The sequence below is a fragment of the Sarcophilus harrisii genome, chromosome 4 (assembly GCF_902635505.1).
Source record: "Sarcophilus harrisii chromosome 4, mSarHar1.11, whole genome shotgun sequence".
NCBI classification, from domain to species: Eukaryota; Metazoa; Chordata; class Mammalia; order Dasyuromorphia; family Dasyuridae; genus Sarcophilus; species Sarcophilus harrisii.
The window spans coordinates 151,101,165-151,128,998 of NC_045429.1; the positions used below are offsets into that span (position 1 = coordinate 151,101,165).

The following is a 27,834-nucleotide window of genomic DNA, read 5'->3' on the forward strand; positions in this document are numbered from 1 at the left end:
TGAGGCAAATAAGGTAAGAGAATTGTTGAAGGTCACACTGCTAGTTGTGTCTGAGGCCAGATTTGAACTGAGGAAGATGATTCTTCCTGATTACAGGTCCAGCACTACCAGCTGTCCTTCTCTTTTCCTGTGGATCTTCAGTTAAAACCTGGATATCTATTTGTCAGATATATTGAATTATAGAGACAATTCTTGTTTATGAATGGTTTGGACATCTAGGTGACATTGTGTGTAATAAACTTCGGAATAAGGAAAACCTACACTCAATTCTGTCTCAGATACTAGCTATGTATTCCTAACCTCTTTCTGTCTCAATTTCTTTATCTACAAATAGACATAATCAAAGCACCTACTTCACAAGCTTGTTAGGAGGATCAAATAAGATTTTGTGGGCATGTATGTTTGCAACTTGGCAAACTGACTACATAAATGCTAGTTATCATTATATTATCATTTATTATTATAGCCTCTGAGGTTTTCTCTTTTTATGATTTGTTTTTAATTCTATGAAGTCATTTCCCTTTTCTGAGGTTCACTCTCCTTATTTATGAAGTAGAAATAATAATGCTTGAACTACTTGCCCAAGAAACTTTGAAAATTGAAGCTCTTTATAAATGTGAATAATTATCACCAATAATAATAGTGTCCACCAAATGTCAAATTAATCAAAAGGTGTAGAAATGACCCCTTGGTCTATAAAACAACATTCAAATAAATGATCATATAAAATTCAACAACTATCATATAAAAGGAGGAATTTAACTATCCAAACACAGTGTCTCATTTCTAGTTGCCAACTTCAGCTTAACAAATTTTGACTTTTGAAATGTGTTAGGATAATTACTGCTACATAAGACAGCAGAAGCAGCCATCCCTTTTCTATCTTAAGTGTCCTTTCTTGAATTCTTATATCCAAATCTAAGTTCAAGATGGAAAGGCTTTTAGAAAAGAGACTTACAGAGATTATTTCCTGAGGTCACAAGTCATGTATTGATGAAACCAATTTGATGAGGAATTTTGTTTCTGAGACTTGAGACTTGCACTGTCACCTGGTCTGTGGAAAACTCAAAGATGCCAATCTCTAGGGCTGTCAATCCAGTCACATTCATCAACACTTTTTGAAAATGAAAAGCATAAAATGAAATCTGCCCAGTGTATGAACAGACGGTGAACTTTTTATTTCTACAAGATTTGGATAAGGCTTTATGTAGTTGAATCCTAGCTAGTTTTCTTTTTTTGAAAGAAGAAAAAAGCTATTATTGATATTTTAAAGTTGGTAAGACCTTTGTGATAATTGTACATACGTGTATATTATTACAATACTGTATATGCATGTTATATGTGTCTTAAATGTTATTTTTCCTTCTCTAATAATTTAAAACAAAGTATGTTTCTATATATATTTAGTGGCCTATATGCTGAATATATTATCACATGGTTGATTTTTAAAAAGCAAAAATTTTCTGAGGCTGACACTGTTGGAGTAAGTGACAAATGTGCTAAGACTTTTGATTTGAAAAATGAAAAACCATGGAAAGGAATAGGTAGATTTGGAGCATCCATGAAAGATGCTAAGATTTGGAATAATAACACATGAGCATTATTGTGAATAGGATGCTAGGTTTTGAAACTTACATTCTTTTTATTTCTCTTTGCAGAATTTACGAAGAGGATTACCTCAGGTTCCTTACTTCAGTCTCTATGGAGACAAAGAAGGTGCTCATGAACAGCAAGGTTCTAGCCTTTTCCCTGAAGGTCCTAATGACTATGTCTTTAGTCATCTTCCACTCCACTCTCAGCAACAAGTGCGAGCTCCTATCCCCATGAGGCCCATTGGTGGGATCCAAATGGTCCACTCCATACCTGCGGCCATTTCAGGTTTACATGCTCCGCCCACAATGCCTCTGCCAGTGGAGGACTCTGAGGAAAAGCAAAGAGCTGTGGCTGAAACCATTGCCAGAGAACCCTACATCTCCCAGCCTCATGAGAAACGTTCTTCTCACGCCTTGCACTCATCTGGTTCACGCAGCACATCCTCTTCCCCCCTACTCCTGCTGAAACAGAGCACTTCAGAAGACAGTCCAAATGCCACAGAGAGGGAACAGGAGGAGCCCATACAAACTTGTACAAAAGCCATCGCCTCTCTCCGCATTGCCACAGAAGAGGCCAATCTGCTTGGGGCAGATCAGCCGAGGGTGCTGGAGCCTCATCAGAAACCCTCAGAAAGTGCACATTTGAGCATTAGACACTTTAGTGGATCTGAGCCAGGCCAGCCCTGTACCTCAGCCACCCACCCTGACTTGCACGATGGTGAAAAGGACAACTTTGGTACATCACAGACTGAATTAGCTCATTCCACATTTTACAGTAAGAGTTGTGTGGATGTCCAAGAGTTAGGTTTTCATAGCGGAAAAGAATTACCTTCAAGCACACAGGAAGGCAAAGATCCCGCATCAGAAAAAAGTTAACTACATTGATTGGAGATGCATGGAGACTTTCACCCATACTTTCACCCGTTACTTTTGTTTTTGTTTTTCTAGAGATAGAAGTAATCAAGTTTATAGCATGCCTGTCTTAAGTTACAGTAGTTTGCTATTATATATACTTTTGTTATATCAGAAAAAAATTAGTTAAAACAACGAGTCATCATGAGCCTGACCAAAATAAAATTTGAAATTCTCCTTTTGGGTCTGGTACTTTTAAATTGTACAGATGTTTGTGCCTTTTCTTTACTTTGCTTATATTCTTATAAGCATTTTTTAGCAGTAATTTGTACATATTTTAGAATTTGTGTATCTGCTTTGTAATAAATGTAATTTCTTTCCTTTTTTGGACACTTGGATCTAAATGATGTAAAGCAAAAACAGCATCAATATATATGTGAGGTTGCACTAAAACATATTTTTATATGATTAAAACTGAACAGCTTTTATGTACAGCTCCAATTCTGTAATACTAATATTTATTTACTTTGTTTCATAAATTGTACATTTTTTCTTAATGTTGTGGATTGCTTTTCTATGTGAAGCATGGGGTTTACTGTTGCGTAATTAGAACAAACTGTATATTGTAAACAAGATATTTAAATTAGAGTATCTTATCTTATTCTGCACTCATGCATTAGTTTAACAAAAAGATAAAGGATGTATCTGTCAGTTCTTAACTCTTGTATTTTTTTTTTTTTTTTTTGTCTCTTGTTTGCTGGATTGACGATAACTTAAGTGCTGATTGTGATTTTAAACTGATAGTACCGTAAAGCATTAAAGTAAAACAATGTGCTATTGTGAGTTTTTTCAAAGCTTTATAAATCAGTTATAAATATATTAAAAAGTATTTGGTCTTATGTGAACATGTTGATCTATATACTCATCTAAAATATGGGAAAACATTCCGCCCCATGTAAATATGTACAAGTGCATCACTGGTACAATTTTATGGAACTCAGTTGGACACTAGATTGCCAGATACCTATATGTGGGAGTGTCTTTAAAAATTAAAGGGACAAAGCACATCCGACTGTGTAGAACTTGGTTATCGGCCGGCCCGGTGGCTTGGCTTAGCAGTGCTGTGCATTGCCAATGGAGAACACCTGAGCTCAGAAGTTATCTTGGTTCTTGCTGCACAAGTTGGCGAGTGGAACTCAGGCACCTTATAGACACATCATACATGAACTCTGAGGGGTGGGTGTGGAAGCAAGAAAGGATCATGGAGGCCTGCTCACTGGTCCCCTCTTCATTCCTGTCTGTCCATCCACAGAGTAAAGAATTAGGTTAGCTATTGGGGAGGTCACTTTACCCTCTGGGTTAGGGGAAGAGTGCAAATGTTCTGGTTTTCTGGTAGGGTCAAAGGCTAATGGAAAGAGAATGTAGGATTTGAAGAATGAGATGTTATATAGAAGAGGGAATCATTCAGAATGGTTTTCAGTTAGGAAGGTATGAAGGTAAAGAGAACTTTGGCTTGTAGATTTGGAGAAATGGAAGAAGCAGGAGGGAGTACAACGATACAAAAACACAATCTGGGTTATCTTTGTTCTATTTTAGTGGATTATAATTCTGTGAAACCAAGTTTGTATATTGAATTACATTAAGGAGTGTTCTTTAAAAAGAAATAAATATACAATTACATGCATGAGGTGTCTAATTTTCATGTGTTGTTTTGTTTTTTAACTTCTAAATTTGATTTCTGATGAACCTTTAGTGCATACAAATAGTATGCCAACCTATTTGCTAAATTCTGCTGTTTCTGAAAAGTTGTAGACATGCTTGAATTTATCAGGAGAGAGGGGTTTGCTCTTTGGTTGTCTGCCAAATGACATGTCAATAGCACTGATCTTATAGAAATACAAGTTTGGATCTATAGTTAATAACATTTGAAATTATACTTGCCAGTATTCTAACTTATTGTGATAATGGTCCTGTCTCCAAAATGAAATTTCCAGAAATAAATTTGCCCAAGGCTAAGAGACAGATGATCTTATTTACTTCTGAGATATCTGTATTTAGTAAGTACCAAAGGAGTCAGAGTTAAAGACAAAAGAAACCCTTCCTTTTTTTTTCTTATACCCCATGTCCCAACCACCACATGCCCAAATCTCCATACGCAAAAACAAAAAAGTTAACTATACTAATGAACCATTAATGTATTATACAAAAATGACCTTCAAATCACATTTTTTTTTGTCATAAGATTGAAGTCTTATAGGATCATAACTGTCAAGAGTTCTTAGCTTTTCCTCTCAAAATGATGAGTTTATAACTCTTCCATCATAATTGAGGGCTACAAAATAATGAGTGCATTCTTAATATGGGAGCAAATTGCATACCTACTGGATTCTCTTTCTTAAAGAATGCTCTATGAAGATGGAAAAATGTTATCAAATCCCCTGATATAGCACATTTAAAATCAAATTTATTTTTATTTCTAACAATTTGTCTCCCAATTTGTATGCCTCATTCCTATTGATAATTTTGTTGTGCTTTCAACTCTAATTCTAAAAGCAATAACTAGATGTTTTCATTATTTTAGATTTTCACTTGGGTTTGATATTCTAGAATATCCTGAATTGTCTAATAATCTGACATCTTATTTCAACCTTAAAAAAAACTTGGATTTTTTAAAGAGCTTTATAACATGATTCTAGAAATAGATATGATGGTGATGTTGAAGAATGTTATTTTGTGGATATGAATCACAAAGACTGAAAAATAAGAAATTTACATTTTTCAGTTGAGAAATGAATAGACAGTGACTATAGAACTAGATCTGGAATCCTGAAGACTGAGACTCAAAATCTTTTTTTTTTTTTTTTTTTTTTTTTTTTTTTTTTTTTTTTTTTTTTTTTTTTGAGATGTAATAGCAATGTAAACCATGGGCACCACAATCTCTCTGAGTCTGAGGAATCACTATTTTTTTGGCAAGACAATTTGGGTTAAGTGACTTGCCCAGGGTCACAGCTACTAAGTATTATGTGTTGAGGTTGGATTTCAACTCATCCTCCTGACTCCAAGGCTGGTGCTCCATCTACTGTTCCATCTGGCTATCTCTGAAGGATAACTTTTAAGGATTTATTAAGTTATAGAAAGGCTGTGATCATAGTATCATAAATTAAGAGCTGGAAGCAACCTTAGAGGCCATTGAGTCTAACTGCATCATTTTATAAAAAGGCTAGAACCAGTGGAAGTTGAATGAATACCCTTAATTACACTGCTAGTAAGTGTTTAAACATTGCTTATGAAAGATGTTTTTATTACCCCTCCAAAATGTATTAATATCATGTCCTATCATTTTATATGCTATTTCTCTCCCTCCATCCTGAGGTTGTCAATTGTTCTGGGTCATCCTAAAGTTATTTTCATGGCAGCTGGCTAGCAAAGATATCTTAAGTGGCAGAGATGTAGCACATCCATTATTTTAATTTAGAAAGAGTCAATGAGCATTATTGTTTCCACTCTGTCATAATTTTCTTTTTCTTTTTTTTTTAATGGCTATTCAGAGCAGCACAGGAGTACATATGTAAGATTTATTTGTCAGTAGCACAACAAAGGTTCTCTTTGATCTCTTTTAGAGTAGGAAGAGCTCCATGCATCTATAATTTCATGTTCTTATATAAGCCCTGAGAAATTTAGTATCTAAGACAAATTTGTCCATTATAGTAGAGGCTCTACAAATATTTGTTGGTTGGTTGATTTATTGAGAAAATTTCTTTCAGTTCTTGACTTGCTATTAACCAAATTTCAAGCAGAGATAATGTAATTCAGCTCAAGAATTAAGAGAGGCTATATAGTATAATATCAGTTATAGGAGTCAGGAGTCTGAGAAGTTTTAGTCTTGATTCATCCACTTTATTAGGAGAGGTGATGGAGGATCAGAGTTGTTCAACTCCTCTTGTTTTCTCTTTACCATACTACTCTTAGAGGGTCTAGATTTTTTTTTCAGTATAAATACATTCTTTCCACCCTAGGAAGTAGTGTCACAGAATCTACAACTTTTATCTTTTTGTTAAGTCAGAGTACTTATCCAGAGACAGAACTTCTGGCAAAACACTTTTACCTTAGATATCCCTCTGTGTCTCTGTCTCTGTCTCTGTCTCTGTCTCTGTCTCTCTCCTCTCTCTCTCTCTTTCTCTCTCTCTCTCTCTCTCTCTCTCTCTCTCTCTCTCTGTCTGTCTCTTATTCTTTCTTTCTCCCTTTATCTTTATCTTTTGCCACTCCTTACCTCTTTCCATCCCTCTCTCATTCTTTCTTTCCTGTTTCTCTGTCTCCCCTTCCCTCTTCTCTGATTCTTTCTTTCTCCTTCTTTGTCTTTATCTTTCTCCTCCTCTCTTCTTTCCAACCTATTCATTCTCTTTTTTTTCTTGTTCTTTCCCATTTCTACCTCTTTCCTTTTTCTCTGTCTTTCTTTATCCCAACTATATTTGCAAGAAATGGCCCACTGACAAAGATAAATTTAACATTTAAAACTAAGGTAAATGACTGATTTCTAAGCAGCCATACTCCCTCAGTTGTGGCCATTCAGCTTCTATTCTCCTAGCTTTAAGTGACTTCCTATAGGGTCCCATTCTCCATTCTGTCAGGAGCTGGGTATCTTTTCCAGTCTTTCCCCTGAATCTTCTATGAAACAAAATGACCACTTTGAAAAATCTACCTGAAGATATGGCCTAGTATTAATTTTTTAATCATATTGTTTCCTTTCTAATTAATTCCAGGGACTAATTTTCCCCTTATAGAGATATCTATGAAGTGATACATATATGTATGGAAATGTATTCTCTATATATAATATATATGTATATGTGTGTATATATATACACACACACACACACACATATATATATATATATATATATATATATATATCTCACTTGATGTATTTGCACCTTTTATAACTGGTTTACAACTTTGATGTAGTCCCTTTTCTGTAATTAGATTTGGAGCTTTCAAGGACCACTCTTTAATATACAAACTAGTCATGACATTTTGAATAAGTCTCTTATTTTTTCTGGATTTTATTTCTTTTTTCTATTGTTCCTGTTATTTAAGATTCCTTTGAACATTAACATTTTAGAACTAGATTTCATGTTATTGAAGTCATAGCTACCATAGCAAATAAAGAGTTGACATAATTTTGTGATTCATTCAGGGAAACCTATGATTGAGAAAAAAAGATTTGAAAGCTAAATTATCTAAACCCTGAAGTCAGCACATAGTTTACTCTCTTCTGCTTATCTTGGTGTTTTGGAAGTTTAGGCTATATATACAACTCATACTCCTGGTTCCCTGGGCATTCTTGAAGTTTTAGCTATGTCTTGCTTTAACACACACACACACACACACACACACACACACATTAAAGTCATTTCAATCTTTGACATTAATTTTGAATCCAAGTCTTAATTGTCCTTTGCTACATAATAAATATTATCTTAAAATAACTTTGTGAAGTAGATGCTATAACTATGTCCATTTTATATTTGAGGAAATTAGAGTAAACTATCTTTCACTCAAGTGCCAAAATGATTTTCTAAAGAGTAGGTCTGACTCTCAGGATCCAATGTAATATCCTCTGGTTGAATTTGAAACCTTTTGCAAACTGGCTTCCTATCTCCCCAGTCTTTTTATTCTTTATTCTCTGCACACATTCTAAGAGTTCCTCATACATGGCACTCCATCTCCTACCAATGCTTTTGAACTAGCGATTTATCTTCCTCACTTCTGCTTCTTAATTTTTCTGGTTGTTCTCAGTTTTTCGGAGTCCAGGCAGAAAGCTCTTTCCACTGGGTCACCAACTGCCTTTCATACTTTGGAAGCTGAGTAACTATTTCTTAAAACCAATATGCTATACTTCAATAGACCCATGACTCTAATTACATTCTTTCTTGTAACTATGAGGAGCACTACCCATCAATATAATATCCTTTAATTAATTTTTCCCTATACATCAATTTTTCGTCACATAGATATGATCCTATTGTCTTAAATGTTGAGAGATAGCAATTATCTCTAAAATGGAGAGAGCTTGGAGTGCTCATCAGGGTATGGCCTGACTGACCCTCAAGGAGGTGTATTCAACCAATTAAAGAATGAAAATAGAGGTAAGATTTTATCCTAATAGTGATAGCCAGTCGTGGGACTTGTCTCCAACACATTTTTGCCCTTATCCCCCAATACTTGCCCCTCCCTACTTCACACTGCTATTTAAGTTCCAGACCTTCAGGGAAGTTAACACCTAAACCAACCACATTCTTTAGCAGCTGTGCACATGCTACCAGGAAATATCTGTCCCCACCCCTATTAACTCTAAGATCAAATATTAGTTCACTCTTATCTCATCCTTTCTTATTTCTATTTTTATGTAAGTTTCATACTGCATATAATCATCAGTACACTAGTACATGCATATCATTTAGAAGTATAAATATTATTATACTTTTAAAAAGTCTTATTATAAACTATGTGATCAGAAAAAGCTTGAAGAGTTCTGGTATAGTGAGTAGAGTGCCTAACATTGTTCTAGAAAGATCTGATTTCAAATTCCATCTGTGAATTAGACAAGTCACTGAACCCATCACAGTTTTTCATCTGTAAATCAAGCAAAAATAATAACTCCTAACTCATAGAATTGTTGTGAGAGGAAATTAGACACTAGATAATATAAGAAAGAATTCTACAAATATAATTAATAGCATTATGTATATTATATTAGAATATTATTATAGTATAGAATGTAGAATATTATTATTGGAATTTAAGTCCAGATGCCAGGATTAATGTTATTAAAATAAATAATTTAATAAGCATCATCTGATGTATCACATTGCTGACTCTCCTAAAACCAGCTATATAACATTTGAGAATGACAGTCAAACCCTTATCACTGATTACTACTGGGGATTCCAAAAGTGGATATAGTGCATGTACTCAGTTCCTGTCCTTGACATTGGGTTTGAGTTGAATGAATAAGGTAAGAACTGAAAGTAATCTTCTTACTCCCACACTCCTTAACCCAAGGGGAAAATAAAGGCCAAAACAAAGACCTTCCCAGGTTAAACAGAACTTTTTTTTTCTTTTCTTTTTCCTTGCAATGTTTCTATTTCCACTATTTTGGGACCTTGTCAAGAAGAAGTTAGAGGAATCTAATGAGTTTCACTGTTAACTAAAAATTCAACAGCATCCCCACAGAAACCAACTCCACATATTTTAGACATGTGACATCCCTCAGTTAAAATGTCTATTTTGAGGCTAACTCGTAACTATAAACATAAATGTAAACAAAGCTGTTGGGTGGGTAAGGGTTATAGGAACAAGCAAGAGTAGCATTGAAGACATTCTGTCCACTTCTTTCAGACCAAGGGTTGGGCAGTGCTGGCTGCTTTTAAAGTTTAACATCAATTATTGGTCATATTTCTTGGGTTTGGAGCAGTCTCAAGGGTCTTAATTGGGCCTCTTTCCCTTTACTTTTTCACTTCATGTGAATTTCTTGGAAAGCCTGTTCCTTAGTCATTTAGACTGGTTCACTAAAGCAACAAGAAGCCCAGGAAGTCCCAAGTGGCTTCTTTTAAAATCTCTTCTCTGACTCTCCCCTTGAATAGAAAACTTTTTTGTTCACTACCCAGGGAAACATGCTCTTAAGATGATAACCTTAGTACCATCCTAGACTCTTCATTCATACCCTTCCCCCTCCCCTGCCCCATATATAAATCTGTTGTTAAATCCTATTGTTTCTGTCTTCATGATATTTCTTAATATATGTGCCCTTCTCTCCACTGACTAAGCCACCATCCTGGTGAGGCTCTCATTGAATCTGGATTCCTGCAACAGTGTAATAGTATTCTGATTGGCCTTCTCACAGAAAGTTTCACTTAACGTCATTCCATCTTCCACTGAAGTGCCAAAATAATTTTCCTAAAGAGTAGGTCTAACTCTCAGGATCCAATATAAAATGCTTTGGTTGACATTTGAAACTCTTTGCAAACTGGCTTCTTATCTCTCCAGTCTTTTTAATTCTTTATTCTCTACACACATTCTAAAAATTCCTCACACATGGCACTCCATCTCCTACCAATGCTTTTGAACAAGCTATTTATCCTCCTCATTTCTGATTCTTAATTTTTCTGGTTGTTTATAAGATTCAGCTCAAATCCCATCTCTATAGGAGGTCTTTCTCAACCAATCCTCCTTCCTAGTACCTTCTTCTATGCAATTACCTTTATACAAATGTCCCAGTGAAGCTTTAGATTTCAGTAGCTTATGTCTGTACCAAGGCTTCTGGGATACCCACTATTATTATACAGGCATTTTTTTAATGTGTTGATTTCTCATTTAGTCTTCTTGAAGCCAGGAGTTTCTTGAGCTTTCTTTGAATTTCTGTGAAGATTTCTTTGAATTCTCATTGCATAGCCCAATGACTGACATATGGTGTTTTTATTAGTCTTGTTGACTGATTGCTTTACTAAGTGTAACTTATGGTTAGAAAAGGCACATAGACCATGACATGTCAAATACCCAAGGATTAATTGAGATGCTTTTTCTTCTATATTTGTTCCAGTCAGAAGGAAAGGGAATCCTGTTGGCATTTAAAACATTCTAGTCATGAGAAGTCTTGCTTTTGCTCAGCATGTAATCAATTATATGCAATGTCCCTCATGCATTTCTCAGTGAATATACAAGGTAGGTTATTGGCAGCAAGTCTAATACTTCAATACCTCAGTGTCTGAAGAATCTTTGTCTTCCTTTTTGTGTGTAATCCTTTTAAAACTCTTCTGTATCTTAGTAGATGGTCTTCTCAAATTGATTCATAACTTGGCAGTTAATCTGGTAATGAGCTTTTCTGACTATAGGCAAGCTGATCATTGAACTATAGGAATGGAAACTGTGCATCATTTGCAAGACCTGAAAGAGTATGTTCTCTGCTGATATAACCCCTGAGAGCCTCAGGTCACCAATGAATCTTAGACAAGGGATCAGAAAAGGACACTAGTGGAGGAAAACCACCTTCCTTGCCTTTTAATCACTCATACCTTGCTAATTAAACACTTAGGACAGAAAATGTGTACTGACTAATAATATTCATGGGACTAAAATTAATTAGTGAACATGCTAGAGATTAAAGTAGCAATGGCATTGACTGGGGATGCACTCCAAAAGTACTCCTTGGTCAACATCTGTGAAGTTTTTGTTGTTTTCCCTCTTTTCTCAACCGGGGTTGCTGCCTTTTAATCCAGTAAGAATACACAATTGAAAATGAGACCTCCTGTGTCTGCCTTTGATGGTAAAAAAAGATAAGACCAAAAATAAATTAATTTAAAGATATCACTTGATAAATTATACTTGTGTAGCAGTAGCTAGTGGATGCAATAAATAGAGCATTGGACAGAGAGTCAAGAAGTTCATATCTGACTTCAGACACTTACTAATTATATGATAGTGTACAAGTTACTAAACTTTTGATTGCTTTAGTTTCAACTGTAAAATAATATAAATGTAAAATAATACTGGCATCTACTGTTTTGAGGGTGAAATATTTGTAAATCACATAGCAAACTTCAAAGCACTAAATAATACAAAACACCTAAATAATAATAGATATTGTATTTTTTTTGTCTTTTATCTCTCATCCAATCTTTTTTTTTTTACTCTCTCTTCTTCCTTTTACTGTTTCTTTTTGGTCCTTCCTTCCCTCCAATTCTTTTCTTTTATGTATCTATACCATAAGCCAGAGATTACTATGGCAATCTAATGGTTAAATTTTACATACGAACTTCTGATTTGGGTAAACTGTGAGCTTAACTGCAGTTTTTCTATAGAGTGATAGGATGGATGAGAGTAATAGGGTAGTTATCTTTTTAGCTTTAGATACTTCTTTATTATTAAGGAGACCCAGGAGAATTGTACTCATAAGATTCATTCATTTCAATTTGTCAAACACTTATTAAATGCATTCAATATATAAAACATTATTCTAGATTCTAGGGACTTAAAGATAAAAATAAACAGTCCCTGTTCTCAAGAAGCTTATATTTTACTCTGATCCAGACAAGTTTTCTGCACACATTTCTTAATAACTCATTTAGATTTAAGCAAAACAGTTCACAAATTTTAAGTTAACATGACTTTTATAAATACACTAAAATTCAAAGTAAAAAAAATTAAAAGCAAAAATGCAAGAGGATATCCAGAAGAGGCATCCATGAAAATGTACATTAACCCCAACGGACTTCAAGTGGAACACACTTGTGCTTGTAGCTGAAGGAAGAATGAGAACTTTTACGTGGTATAACTAATGAAATGGTACAATGGACTTTGAAGGTGCAAATTACACTTCAACTAAACATGAGTGTGTATACTTTCAACACCAAAATAACTTACACACTGTTAATTAAGTCTTGCTGGAAATGGGATTTGATTTTTATTTTTTGGGAAAATGGTTTTGTTACATTTATTTGGCTGTCCTCCATAGATCCAGCTCAATATGAATCAAGCAAAGTTAAAGGCCTTCTGCAAGAACATATGGCTTATTTGGGAAGTATGAGTCATAAATGGAACCAGATGCAAAAAACAAAAAACAAAAAAAAAAAAAAAAAAGGAAAGGAAAAAAGTGATAAAAAGGTAGCAACTGTCCTGAGGCAGATGCTGATGCTGTTACTTCTAATACTGTTTCTGTCTCTTTGGGGGAACATTTGCATCTATAGGATGCTGATTTATTGCTTGCCTTGACTAATCAGCTTATGACCTATTAAAATGTCACTCCTTGTATTGTTCCAGTTTTCCTATTTATTGTTTATTCATGGTCTTCATTCATATCATAGCTTTGCTGTTTATATAGACTTTTGTACTGTTCACGTCATTCAGTTTACTGAATAAGACAATGGTCTGAAGTGTTTCTTTTTTCTTTCCTGTCTTTCCATTGCCCCCCTTTTCCCCTAGTAATCTGTTAATTTAAATAATGACTGACAGTTTTACCATTAACAGCCAACAGCACACATTTGCCAATGACCAAAACAACTTGTTAAAAAGTGAAAAAAAAATATGCTATTATCTAGTTATTTGGATAATTGGTTTGACATCCTTTTTAAAGAACTGAATTTGTACAAATTTTGGATGAATTGAGACCAAACTGTCACATGATATAGACATGGTTTCACTTAATAGGGATTATGTAGTCCAGTATAAAGTAGAAGGAGTAGACTCTGAGAAGTTTAGAAAAGAGTCTACCAGGATCAGGAGTGGATAGGTAGATGGACCTGCCCAGAAGTCATCAAGAAAGTTTTTTAAGCACATATATTTAACTCATAGCCAACTAAAATAAAGTATTTACTACATAGGAAGCGTAGAGAAGAAGGGCAATTCTATGGAGGTCAGAAATCAATTGAGGCTGCCCATTCTTAGTATGAAATGATGAGTAGCAAGAAAAAGAAAACTGAACTGTTATTTGATTCTTTACAATATGATTTTATTTTAAGTCAGTCCCATAACATCATTCACATTATCACGGTAATCTCAGTCATAATCAGAAAGACTACATTTCTCAGATTTTGTGGGCCTTAGGTGAATGGCAGAAAGTACCTTAGAGAGGAGGAATTGAAAGAAAAAAAATACCAACAAGGAAGGAGACAGAGACAGAATCATGGAGACAGAGAGACAGAGGGAGAGACAGAGACAGAGACAGAGAGACAGAGAGACACAGAAAGACAGAGATAAAGACAAAGAGACACACAGAGAAAGACAGAGACAGAGAGCTAGAGAGGTATCTGGCAAAATGGTAGACACAGGAAGCAGTTGTTTCTATAGTTGGAGATCTGCAAGAACTGGACTAGAATGATAGTGGCAACCAGAGCTATGAAAAGAAATGCCTGAGGCTCCCTGAGTTAGGGTGCAATCTGTGAGAATTATAACTACTTGGCTTATCCATGCAGATGAAGAGAGGGCACCTGGTGTCCTCCCTCACTTAAATCCAATTTACTTGCATGCCATGGTATCACCTCCCTGATGCCATGGTCCTCTGAGGGACAAACAACAACAACAACAACAACAATAACAACAACAACAACAAATCCACCCATAGTGCAGGGACTTTCCATTTGATATTGTGACCTTATTTCTTGCTTTAGGAGCCCAGCATGCTTCCCAGTTTAATCCTTGTGTGTTTTTGTAATGAATATGTTAATGTTCAAAATACTTACTGGTTGCCTTGGTTGCTAATTCAAATATTCTGAAAGGGAGCCAAGGGAAACCCTGGATGGAGACTTAAACCATATAATGATGTTATGATTGATAAGCCTCCAAAATTGGAGCTGATCCATCTCTCAACAATTGACAGGCTGATTACACCTATATTTAGAGCACGTAATCACATATTATCCAAATTGTTATAGACCACAGAAGCCATTTACTCCAAACCATATATGAATAAGAAACCCCACTACCATGATCACATATCTAGAAAGTGATTAGTTTATGAAGCAATTAGTAGGGTAGTGGATTGAGCACTGGACCTGGCATTGAGAAAATCTGATTTCAAATTCTGCCTCAGACATTTACTAATTGTGTAACCTTGGAAAGTCACTCAAAATTCATTTTCTTCAACTATTAGTCCCACTTTCCTAAATTGCAAACTGGAAAATTATAACACCTACCTCACAGAGTTATTGTGAGGTTCAAATGAGATACATTTATAAAAAGTGCTGAGCACACCTGGCACATAGTAGCTGCCATTGTTGTTCAGTTATTTTTAGTCGTGTCCAACTCTTCACCTCTTTTGGAGGTTATTTTGCAAAAATACTGGAGTGGTCTACCATTTCCTTTTCCAACTCATTTTACAGGTGAAGAAACTGAGGCAAAGAGGGTTAAGTTACTTTCCCAGGGAAACAAAGGTATTAAGTGTCTAAGGCTGTATTTGAACACAGGTCTTCTTGATTCCAGATCTGGCACTCTACCCCACTGTGCTACCCAGCTGCCCCCCAAAGATAGATAATTATTATTCTTTCATGAGTGATTCTTTGTAACTCCATAATTGGGTTTTCTTGGCAAACATACTGGAGTAATTGGCCATTTCCTTCTTCATTGGAATGAAGCAAACAGAGATCAAGTGATACAGAGATTGTACTCTATCCATTGCACCACCTAGAATGTCATGTGAGGAGCAGTTTAATTGTTTGGCCATGTTTAGCATGGAGATGAGAAGACTTAAAGGACATATACTAGATGTCTGCAGTTATTTAAGACTGCATTATGGAAAAAGCAAAAAACATGTTTGGCTCAGATCCTGTGGAAGAACTACAAGAAATATGTGATAGTTCCCATGAGGCACACAGGCTTGATATAAAGACAAGTGTCCTAATAATTACAGTGGTCACAAAATGGAATGAGTTTTCCACAGACAACCTCACTAGAGGTCTTTAAGGAAGGACTAGATTAGGAGGAGCAGAAAGCACAAACAGTTATATAGTCCCTAAATCTCTAATGGATAAAGTGCAGGACCTGAAGTGAAGGAAATATGAGCTTAAATCTAGCCTCAGACATTAACTATGCTACCCTAGGCAAGTCATTTAACCTCTATTTACCCTCAATTTCACATCTGTAAAATGGGGACAAGTTGGAGAAGGAAATAAAAACTACTTCAGTATCTTTGTCAAGGAGACTCCATGGTCTCTGAACTTTGGAATCACAAAGAGTTGGACATGACTGAGTAAACAGCAGTGTTTGGTATGCAAAATAAACTATGAATACTGAAGACCTCTACCACACTGTTGGCACTTTTCTGGACACCCTTCAGCTTATCAATGTGTTTTCTCTTTTGTGTTGTTCAGACATTTTTCAGTCTGTCTGACTCTTGGTGACCCCATTTGGGATTTTCTGGCAAAGATGCTAAAGAATGCCATTTCCTTCTCCAGCTCATTTTACAGATTGGGAAACTGAGGCAAATAGGGTTAAATGACTTACCTAGGTTCATACAGCTAGGAAGTTTCTGAAACCATATTTAACTCAGGAAGATGAGTCTTCCTGATTCTAGTTCCTGTGATTAATCCACTGAGCTGCCTAGTTTATGGGGTTTTTTTTGGTTGTTGTTGTTTTATTTTGTTTTGTTTTTAAGAGGGGAAATAACTTTGATTTGGCAAGATCAGAATGTCCATCCCTCTTTCCCCCAGTCTCCTTTCTTCTTCTTTCCAACTCCTTTGCAAGTTTCCAGAAACTGAGTAATTATTATGCAAAATTCATTCCCAGTGAGTACCAAACTCTTGTTTTCCCAATACAAACTCTGCATCTTCCAATCTTTGTGCAGTTCCATATTTTACTTAATTTAAATGAGCGTGAACTTTTGTCAGCTGAGATGATAAGATTGTTGTTTTTACCTTTTCTTAATCAGTGTTTATTCTATGTGTGGTGTATCAAATCAAAGAGACATTATAAATATAGAGAAAACCATACACTTCAGATCAATAATCAAAAGACTAATGATGAGAAGAGACTTAATAAATATAATATGTTAAAACCTAATCATTTAATGAAATAGAAAACATGAACACAGAGAGACCAGTTGATCTGCCCAAACTCACTTAGATATTAGCAACCCTGGGCCTTGAATCCAAATCCCCTCAGTTCAAATTCATGTCCTTTCCACTACAGCACAACGCCTCCCTCAAGAAAGTGCCACCTTTTCTTTTTATGCTAAATTTGATTCAGTGGGATACTGAAATATATTTTCACAGAAACAGATGGCAATGTCAACTGCTACCCTGCAATCAAGAGCATAGTCCCACTTTTCAGTCCCTTTTCCTTTTTTTTATGTTGTTTGATCTGTTTCAGTTAATATATAATGTCAGTATGAATTAAAAATTCCAGTATTATAAGTACAATTATGCATATATTGAGAACTCAGACTAGGAATAGGCAAAAGCAGCTATTGCTTAGGAAATAGCAGTACATCACTTGGGGGTGTAGGAGGAGGTGCAAATAAGGATTTATTCCCTCCTTTGTTATTTTAAAATAAATATGTATATTTTTGTGATCTAAAAGGAAAAGTGATTGAAATTAATTCAGAGGAATTGAGTTCAAATTTTGACTCTGTCATTTACTACCTGTTTGACTTGGCACCTCACAACCTTTCTTGACCTCATGTTCCTTGTTTATAAAATGAGAGGATCAACTTGGGTGACATTTGCAATCATTTTCAGTTTTAAAGCTAGGATTTTATAATTATTTTATTGTATTATTTGCCCTAAGTCAGCCACTTGAGGGAACTAATTGAAATAATTTGGAAATAACACTATATTTGGAGTCTTAGAATCCCAACTCTGGCATTTGCTAAGGAAAGTCACTTCATCTCTGAGCCTCAGAGATGTCTAAACAGAGATAAAAATAACTTCTACAATTTCTACTTTGTGAGGTTGTTGTGAGGAAAATGTTTTGTAACTTTTAAAACATTTTGTAAATGTGAGGAATTACTGGTTTTCTTTGCTTCATTTATTGACTTGGTTCAAATTAATTCACCATCAAGTGGCCAGCATCTTGGCAATATATCTCTTTCTAGTTAGGTAGATTGATCCTTGGAAAGCAAGTTCAAGCTGTTTCTAGGACCATATTTGGACTCTTTGCAGAACTGTAAAACCTACCAGAACTTATACTTTTCTGCCATAGCCTTTGAGAACCCCAGATTACCTTACTATAACCAGTGAAAATTTTCAGAGGGCAGCTACATAGAGGTAAGTATAATTTTCAGACACTATCTCAAGTGTGCAAATACTTCTCCAGTTCTGCATGAAGCAATACATACCAATCCAGAGACCTATCTACATATGCACTTATTTATATATCACAAATTGGTGAAATAATTATAATTGTACAAGGTTTCCCAGGCTATTGAGTCCAAGAGGGAATGACATTTTAAAAATCAGCTTCCTGCCTGCTCAAACTTGGGCCTCATTGACTATATCTTGTGTAAAATTCCACAGACTTTTCTGTAAACTCTGCTGAGTTAAGAAAGAGTCTTATCTTTCAAAGCAAGGAGACCCATGGAAACACCATTTCCTGAGCTTGCATGAATGGAAACCACAAATGAAATGATTTATTTGAAAAAAATCTGATGATATTTTATGCTTCAGGATACACTCAGGATCTCCATATAGGCTTTGTTTCCTCTCTACTTTCTTGACTGTAAAAGTGATGGAATCATCCTACTCTGAGAAAAGGAAGACTCTACCCGGGATGTTGCAGAGGCCGGGACAGACAACCTTTGGTCATTCATGAAAACTGATTGGGATTTGCTGATACAGGAAGGAAGCCAGAGGGAAAGGAAACAACTGAGTACATGGAGCCAATTGTTTTGAAACTGAAAAGTCTGTGGGAATGTGACTTCTTATGTGAATATTCAGACTCACTTCTACTCTTTTTCTTTCTTTCTTTTCTTTTCTTTCTTTCTTTCTTTCTTTCTTTCTTTCTTTCTTTCTTTTCTCTCCCTCTTTCTTTCTTTCTTCTTTCTTTCTTTCTCTCTCTCTTTCTTTCTTCTCTCTCTTTCTTTCTTTCTTTCTTTCTTTCTTTCTTTCTTTCTTTCTTTCTTTCTTTCTTTCTTTCTTTCTTTCTTTCTTTCTTTCTTTCTCTTCCTTCCTTCCTTCCTTCCTTCCTTCCTTCCTTCCTTCCTTCCTTCCTTCCTTCCTTCCTTCCTTCCTTCCTTCCTTTCCTTCTTTCCTTTCTAAAAGCATGGGTAAGTAAAAATTTGAGCAAAAAAGATTATGAAACTTGAACAAAGTTGCAGATTTAGAGATGAAATTGCATTTTCATGATATCTAGTCTAGAACAAGAGAAGATCAATGAGTTGCTTATGGTCACACATCTAGAAAGGAAGAGATGGGAGATCTGAATCCAAATCTTCTAGATCCAAGTCCAGCACAATGAACATATAATTAAATTGAATCAATATTTGGAACGTAAATAGTTATACCATCATACTAAATGACTCAGAAGATTTCTTAATCTTAATAAATACATTGCTTGGAAGTTCAACCCTTGAAAAGGCATCTGGGACTTTGTAAGTCAAATCCAGTTAATTTCTTGGTATTTTGTTAGAAATTTCCTGGTAGCAGTTTTCAGTGAGGTGCAGCTATTTGTAACTCTGCCAAAGATGGTATTGTGCAATTTGTTACAATTATTGTAGGTCACAATCTTTAATTGTTGGCAGGTGGTATGGTGTGGGTGTGCCCTCTCTGGAGGAATCTCAGCTAATCCAATTGGAGGGAAAGCTCTTCTGTTCAGTTTTTAGGGATTCCTTTATGCTCCTTACTCTAGCCAAATTAGCAGTATCAAGCTCATGTGTTCAAAGCCCCAAGAGGCTCAGAGAATGGATTCCTAAGACCTGAGGAGAACCTTTAGAAAGTTCTTTATATCTCCATCTTTTCTGAAGACTGCAGTGATTTGCTTATGGAAACAAAGAAAGTAATATAAATCAATACATTATTAAAATTAACTGGGGAGAAATAAACCGAGCTCCTTATGACCTCATTTTTGTAAGACAAGGTCAAATAGTTATGGAAGATATTCCTCAGGGGTTCAATTAAAGCAAGTAAACAAGGGAATCATCTGACATCTGATGGAAAAACTATCTGGCTAAGTTCAAAATATGAAAATGTCATTCTTGGGTTGGAAGGTATTGGGAGTGTAGCTGAAATATAGTTCATTCCTTTCTAGCACTGAAATAAATTGTTATGTCTTGTCCAGGTAGCAGTGATTATCCAATCCCTTAGGAGGAGAGAAAACTAATCTTTTCCAGAAGTTGAGAAGTGGTCCAATATGAGAGGATTACCCTCTGTGACCAGGAAAACCAGACTTAGTTAATATAAGAGTTTCTTCAAAAGATCCAAAAGAACTAGACAGGCAGGAAGAACAAGAGGCGAGAAGAAATTTTAAGTGCAAGAAGATCCAAATTAGATTAAGAAACTGTGATCTATAAGACTGCCAGGGAGATGACCATTTATTTGACTCAATTTGACTTAGCAAAGTTTCTGTCTATTTATTGCAATATTTTGTATTCCCCACTCTTGTCCAGTGCTGCTTTGCCTATGTAACAATGGGCAAGGCGAATAAATTCCTTATGGGCTTTGCATAAGGACCATTCTTCCCCCAAAAAACCTCTCTGAACCTTGAGTCTGTAGCTTGGTAGAGTTTTATTGTAGAAGTCTTCTATCAGGCCTTGACTTGTGCTATTATTATGTGCTATTTCTCATGCCTTCTTTTTTGTCTAATATAAAGTGAGATAATAGCACAGTCTTTTTCACATAGTAGGTATTAATAAATATTAATTGATTAATATTTGTAAAGCACTTAGCACAGCGACTGGCACATAATATGTCTTTAATAACTGCTTATTTCCACCCTCCTTCCTATACTGCTTGTCAATTCACTCTATGTAGAGGCAGTGTCTCTGTTGCTACCCAGAGTTGAAGAGTTACTTCAGAACACATTCTTCATATCTATGAGCATTAGCAGTAGAGGGTGAGGGCTCAGAGAATTTTATTTGAGATTTGGAGGAGTCCATTATAGCAAAGACTGGGTAGAATAGAATTTACAGCATAAAGAAAGCCCAGTCACTGGCCGGTAAACTATCCTAGCTATTGGAGGAGAACCTATTTAACCTATTCCCTGACTTTTGAAGATTTATTAATGCTAGTGTTGTGGAGTGTAGTCAGCCTTGCTTCTCATACTCTAGGTTTCCTTGGGGCTTCTATATAGTTTTATGCTACTTTGACTACTTGAGTAGGATATTCTACAAACCCACTTCTAACAAGTAATTATTTACTGAGGACTGTAGTGCAAAGGATGGATGTAGGAAATATCTGTGGGGAAGAAACCTTAAAACATACAGAAGGGCAACTTCTTAAGAGTCTTGCAGTACAGAGTTCAGTGACCCAGTAAAGTGTATAGTACAAAAGATACCATTTTAGGGTTGGTTCATATCTGCTGTCATTTATTAATGAAGGATAAATATCATAGCAAGGTGAATCTTTACCTGAATAACCATGAATTAACCAGTTGAGAAATGTGTGCTAAATTAGGGGTGGCAGTTACTAGACATATGAAAGGAAAAGTATAGATCATTAGGAATAGAGAAAAGTGGATGTGAATAAGTATGTATTAAGAGCTTACTTTGTAAAAGACACTATGCTAAATACTTTATAAATATGTCGTTTGATCTTCTTAATAATCATGGGAGGTAAGCATTATTACTATTCCCATTTTATAACTGAAGAAACTGAGAAAGACAGGTTAATGACTTGTTTAAGGTTACAGAGCTAGAAAGTGACTGAATATGAATCCAGATCTTCCTGGCTCCAGGTTCAGTGCTCTATCTAATGTATCATTTAGCTAAGATAGTAATAGTAATTCTTTTAAAAGAACAAATCATATAAAATCTCAAGGCAAATTAAATTAGTAAGAAGAATAAATGGGATTTATATTTCTGGGGAAAACTGAAAGTATGTCACAAAAAAATATAGCTTTAAAATAACACCTTACAGAATATGTAATTTTAAATAAGCATATGACCTGATGATAAAAGATCACATTATGCAACAATTGGAGAAAAATGAAAGAGATACCTCTCTGTTTTATTTTTAACCAAATAAAAATTAGAAGAGATTATAAAAGATAAAATAGATGATTTTTATTATAAACAATTGAAATTTTTTTCAACAAGCAAAATCATTAATAAGAAAAAACTATTTGCATTGAATATCTTCAATAAGATGCCTGATATTCAAGTGATGAAGAATCAGATGTCTATGATCAAGAACTATTTCCAAATAGATAAGTAGCCAAAAAATGTGAACAAATCATCTTCAAAAGAAAGACAGCCTCCAAATTATTAACAGCCTCCAAATCAGCAATAATAAGAGAATTATAGATTAAAAATTACCTTTAATGTTTCATCCTCTATCCAACAAATTTACAAAAATGGAAATAGATGAAGAGAATGAAAGTTAGAGGTGATATGATTGCATTTTTAGTAGAACTATAAATTAGCTCAAATATTCTGGACAATAGTTTGGAATAATGTGAAAAAAGTAACTAAAACATTCTTATCCTTTGATTCAGGGTCACTCTGCTACTACATGTCTAAAGGAGAATTTGAATTCAAATCTATCTGATGTCAAGGCCACTACTAAATCCAAATGTATTATCTGTACAATATAAATTATTTATTAGAATTTTGTTCGGGGAAAGGTGTGAGACTGGACTTGGTGGCAAGGAGAACTGTGTTTAAATGCTACTGGGCAAAGTATTTGACTTTTTTGACAGTCTATTTCCTCTTTTGTGAAATGGAGTTGTTGAAGTTGTGGTGAAGATCAAATGGGCAATTATTTGAAAGTATTTCACAAGCCTTAAAGAGCTATATAAATACGAACTATTTTGTATTATTATTATTTTAAATGTGAGGTCTTTGTCCAATGAACTAACAAGTAGATATAGCTTTGGAGGAAATTAATAATATCAATTCTGACATCCTTACTGTACAGGAAACAACAACAAAAAAGGAAATTATCATCTTTCTAAGCCAACAAGATAAAAAGAAAAAGAAATTCAATTAAAATTAAATTAGGTTCATCTTTAATGTTTTCTGTCTCTCCTCTCTACAATTTTTATTGATAATCTTTGTTTTTACATCATCAAGGCATAGCAGAGAACCTGAAAAATACATGGAGAAAAAAGGTACAGTGTTAAGTTCAGGGAACATTTAATAGATCAGTTGGTTGAAAAGTAGAATTCTTAAAATCACATGGTATGAAAAAGGAATGAAAAGTTAGAGGGAGAATCCAATTGTTAAAAGCTAACAAGAGAAGAGGAGGAAGAGGAAGAAGAAGAAAAGGAGGAGAGAGAGGAGGAGGAGGAAGAGGAAAAGGAGAAGAACAAGGAGAAGGAAAAGGAGAAAAACAAGGAGAGGGAGGAGGAAAAAGAGGAGGAAGAGGAGGAGGAGGCGGAATCACTTCATACTTCTCAGATTGACTAAGATGACAGGAAAAGATAATGACAAAATGTTGGAGGGAATTTGGTAAAACAGGATCCAATTATTCTGGAGAGCAATTTGAAACTATGCCCAAAGAAAACAAACCATTGATCCATTTGTCCATTTTCTCATCTCTACAATAAAAATAATAAATTTAATGTATATACGCACACATACGTATAAAAATATTTTAAAATTTGAACAAAACACAGATGTTTTGCAGATGATATTTTAAGTAGACTGCATTTTTTCCTGGTGCAAAATTTTCTGAAAAGTAAAGAGAATATAAAATTCTGTTACTTATTATCTGTTAACTATATAAAAGAATGATAGTTGAGTAAAATATCACCTACAGTTTCTCTTCTTATAAAGTATATTTTATATGTCAAAATCACACAAATTATTGAAAGTTAAAATAATGAATTTAATGATTACTAACATTAAGAGAATCTTTCTCCATGACATAAGCATTAGTTTATTTAAACTATTTTCTCAGGCTTTTCTAATGTTGGAGTCATTTGGGAATGAGTATTGAGAGGTAATTTCTGTTATTTTGACCTGCAGTGAGTTCCAATTAAGTATTTTACTGTTTTAATTTATGATTCCCGACAGGAATATTAGTAAGAAACAAATGAATTTAGATGATTTTTAGAAGTTTCCAGAAAACTGGGTGGAGCTCAAGTCAAACGAGGTAAACTATAATCATCCAAAATATCTCAGCATTGACCCTTAATCTTTGTGAAAACAGAGTTGATCAGAAAACAAATTACATATACTTTACTATTAAGTGTAAAGTCTTATGACATGAGCTCACTCTACCCCTCTCCCTTTCTCCACTTCTGAAAATCTCTGTGAATTCTTACATTCTTTTCTCCCTCCTCAGGGATTCCAAAAGATGATGTGGTTATCTTCCCAGCCAAAGCTAATCCATTTGTCTTTGACCTTAATTTCATATTCTTCCATTTCCAGGAAGGAGGAGATAATTTAAATTTGAAATCATAGAATTAATGTTGAATAATGATTAGATTTTTGTTTTTGATGTCACAGGTGCTGGATTCAGCTCCTAAATCTAGTAATTACTACCTATATGACTTTAGTAAGTGACTCAACATCCCTAAACTTCAGTTTTCCACACTGCAAATTAGGGGATTAAACTATGTAATCTTTATGATCTCTTTTAACTTTAAAGTCTATAGCCTCTGAGATCTTGTGATTCATTTTTCTCTCTTCCCTATCCCTCAGTCCTCATGAATGAATTAAAAAGCATCCATTAAGCACTCATTATGAACCAGTAGTTGTTCAATCGTGTCTGACTCTTGGTGGCTCCATCTGGGATTTTCTTGGCAAAAATATTGGTTTGCTATTTCCTTCTCCAACTCATTTTTACAGATGAGGAAAAGAGGCGAACAGGGTTCAGTGACTTGCCCAGGGTCACACAGCTGGTAAATGTCTAAGGCTGCATCTGAACTCAGGAGGATGAGCCTTCCTGATTCAAGCCCAATGCTCTATTCACTGTGCCATGTAGATTTATTTTAAAATTTTAATTCATAAATTAAAAATAAAAATTTATTTTAAAAATTTTAAAAGAGAAGGAAAAGAAAACTGATTATAGGCTGATATCCTATAATTTAAGAGGGAATTTATAAGATAATTTTAGTGATATATTAGAAAAAAGCATTGTCTACGAAATCAAAGCATTTAAGTTCAAATCCTATTTCTGAATTTCTGAATGATGTGCGGTTCTACAACTTATGTTTTTTTTTAATCTGGAAGTTTTAATGTATCACAAATATGAATCTATGGTATGGCAAGTCAGTCAAAAGAATTCTAACTAAATATTGTCTCGTATTAATTGAGATATACTATTATGGGACATCAAATCATAGAATTAAAGCTGGAAGGAACTCTAGAATGTATAAAGCCCAAACCACTGATTTTACAGATAAGGAAACTATGGCTCAGGCATATTATATGACTAATCCAAGGTGATATAAAGGTGACAAGAGTCAAAGCTGAATTTATATTAAGGTCCTCTGATTTCAGAGTACATTGCCTCCAAGGAACAAATACGATAATGTTTTTGTATACTACAAACTATATGTGATACTTATCACCTATGTGACCATATCTTTAGCATGGACATATTATACTCGGCCTTCTGTGACACATTTTAGAAAGGCCATTGATAAGATAAAGAAGGCAAAGAGGAATGTAAGAAAACTAGAGACCAAGTTACAGTAGTACTAGTTACAGGAACTGGGAATGTTAAGCCCAGAGAAAAGAAACTTTAGAGTACAAGGAATATTGATGCTAAAGGGGACATTTGTAGGTCACCTTTAATACACTATTCCTGTCTATTACACTACTTCCTGCTATGGTTTCACCACTGCAATGGTCAGCTCCTTCTTAAAGATGTCTAGAAAAATAACATCCAAATGTAGTATGTGACATTTAATATTTCCCCACACTGACAGTAAATTAATGCTTCCTCTCATCTTTGCTAATTTTAATTCCATTCCATCTTAATCATTATGGAAAGAGAAAGCAGTTTCCCCCTCTCTCAATCAATTAGTAAATAGGTATTTATTAAGCATCTACCGTTCTTTGTGCCAGGGGCTTCAAGTACAAAGAATGAAATAGTCCCTTCTCCCAAGGAATTTATATTCCAACTGGAGAAACAAGAAATACGTAAACATAAAAATAAAATCCATTATATGTAAATATATACATACAAAATAAGACAAATGTATAATTTCAAAATATATTTATCTTATTTTATTTTGTATATGAATACAAAATAACTATTTGTATACAAATGCAAAGTAACAATTTTGAATACAAATATAAAGTAAATAAATAGGGATGAAGGGTGTTAGTATTTGTAGTGAAGGGGGACAGGAGAGCATTCATGTAGGAGATGAAGATGTGTCTTAAAAAGGAAAAGTCTATGAGTACATTTCAGGTATGTAGGATGAACTAGTACAAAGGAATAGAGATGAGAGATGGGAGATGGGAAAAGTATGTGAAGAACAGAAAAAAGACCAGTTTTCCTGGATTAAAGAATGCAAGTAGAGGCAGCAAGGTCCATTTATGTTGGAAAATAGATTAGGGCCAGATTGAGTTTTAAAAGCTAAAGGGGGATTTATATTTGTATTCTAGAGGAAGTAAAGAAGTCACTGGAAATTGTCGAGTAGGGGAGTCATTTGGTCAGATCTAAGCTTAAAGAAAATTGCTTTGACAAATTATATAGAATTGGACCAGAATGATAAGAGACTTGAGATAGGAGCAGGAATCAAGAGGTTTTTTGGAATAATCTTGACAAGAGAAGAAGAAGGTTTGAACTAAGGTAGTGGCTGCATTCATGGAAGGAATGAGTTGAATTCAAAAGAGTCAATGAAGGTAGGAAGGCAAAATTTAGCAAGTACTAGGATAGATATTCTTTAATAACTCTTCAGTTATAACTTCCAGAAAGTTTCATCTCTTTCCTTTCTCTCATAGGGTGTATCATTGAAGGATCAGCAATTCTTTGGAGACTAAAATGACAGTATATAATTAGAATCACAAAACAGTTCATACCTCTTGACCATGTCAGTCCATTGTTAAAATGTTATCCAAAAGCCATCATGAAAAGGAAAAGGGTCCAAGTGATACAAAAATATTCAAAATTTGCAATAGTTCAAATCTGAAAGTAATCTATAGTTCCAAAAGTTGGCAAATGCCTGGATAAATCATGTGGCATTTAATACTGCATTGAATAATGCCATAAGATGAGAAATATGATCAACACAAGGAAATATAAAGACTTATCAGCATAATAAACTAGCATATACAATGATGATAACTAATACAAATAAGAAAAGAAAAACAAAGATAAAAGAAACAGATTAATATAAAAGGGAATACAAAGCAAATGCATCATTTTTGTTGTTCGGTTTTTTCCTTTTTCTATTAGAGGAGAAAGTGAGGGTGATTGGATTATGATTTTATTGGCATAAGAAACTACCAATGAGGAAACCAGCTGGTTTCCTAGTAAGTCAGTAACAACAACAACAATAATAACAACAAAGCACTTTAAATTTGCAAAACATTTTTCATGTATTGTCACATTTTAATAGTGTCAGCATTTAGACCCATAGTTCCCTGAATAGAATTTGTATTCTTCCTATTACATTGCACTCCCAAACACTATCTACCTAATTTCATTATCAGAATAATTACCTAGACAGAGAGAGAGAGAGAGAGAGAGAGAGAGAGAAAGGGGGGGGGGGAAATTTATTTATTTCCATGCTCCAGATGCTGTGTCATGTGCTGGGAATACAAATATCAAGGACAGAAAATAAAATAGTC

The 27,834-nt window shown here is 34.6% G+C and overlaps 1 protein-coding gene across 1 annotated transcript in view; it reads left to right on the forward strand.

Moving 5' to 3' along the window:
- Nucleotides 1-4,128, forward strand: part of HIVEP2 (HIVEP zinc finger 2) — a 201,635-nt gene extending 197,507 nt beyond the window's left edge. Inside the window, exon 10 of the mRNA XM_003769514.4 lies at nt 1,659-4,128. Coding sequence (XP_003769562.3) covers nt 1,659-2,468 — 810 coding nt within the window. The 3' untranslated portion in view covers nt 2,469-4,128. The remainder of the gene's footprint in view (nt 1-1,658) is intronic.
- Nucleotides 4,129-27,834: the final 23,706 nt, after the last annotated feature.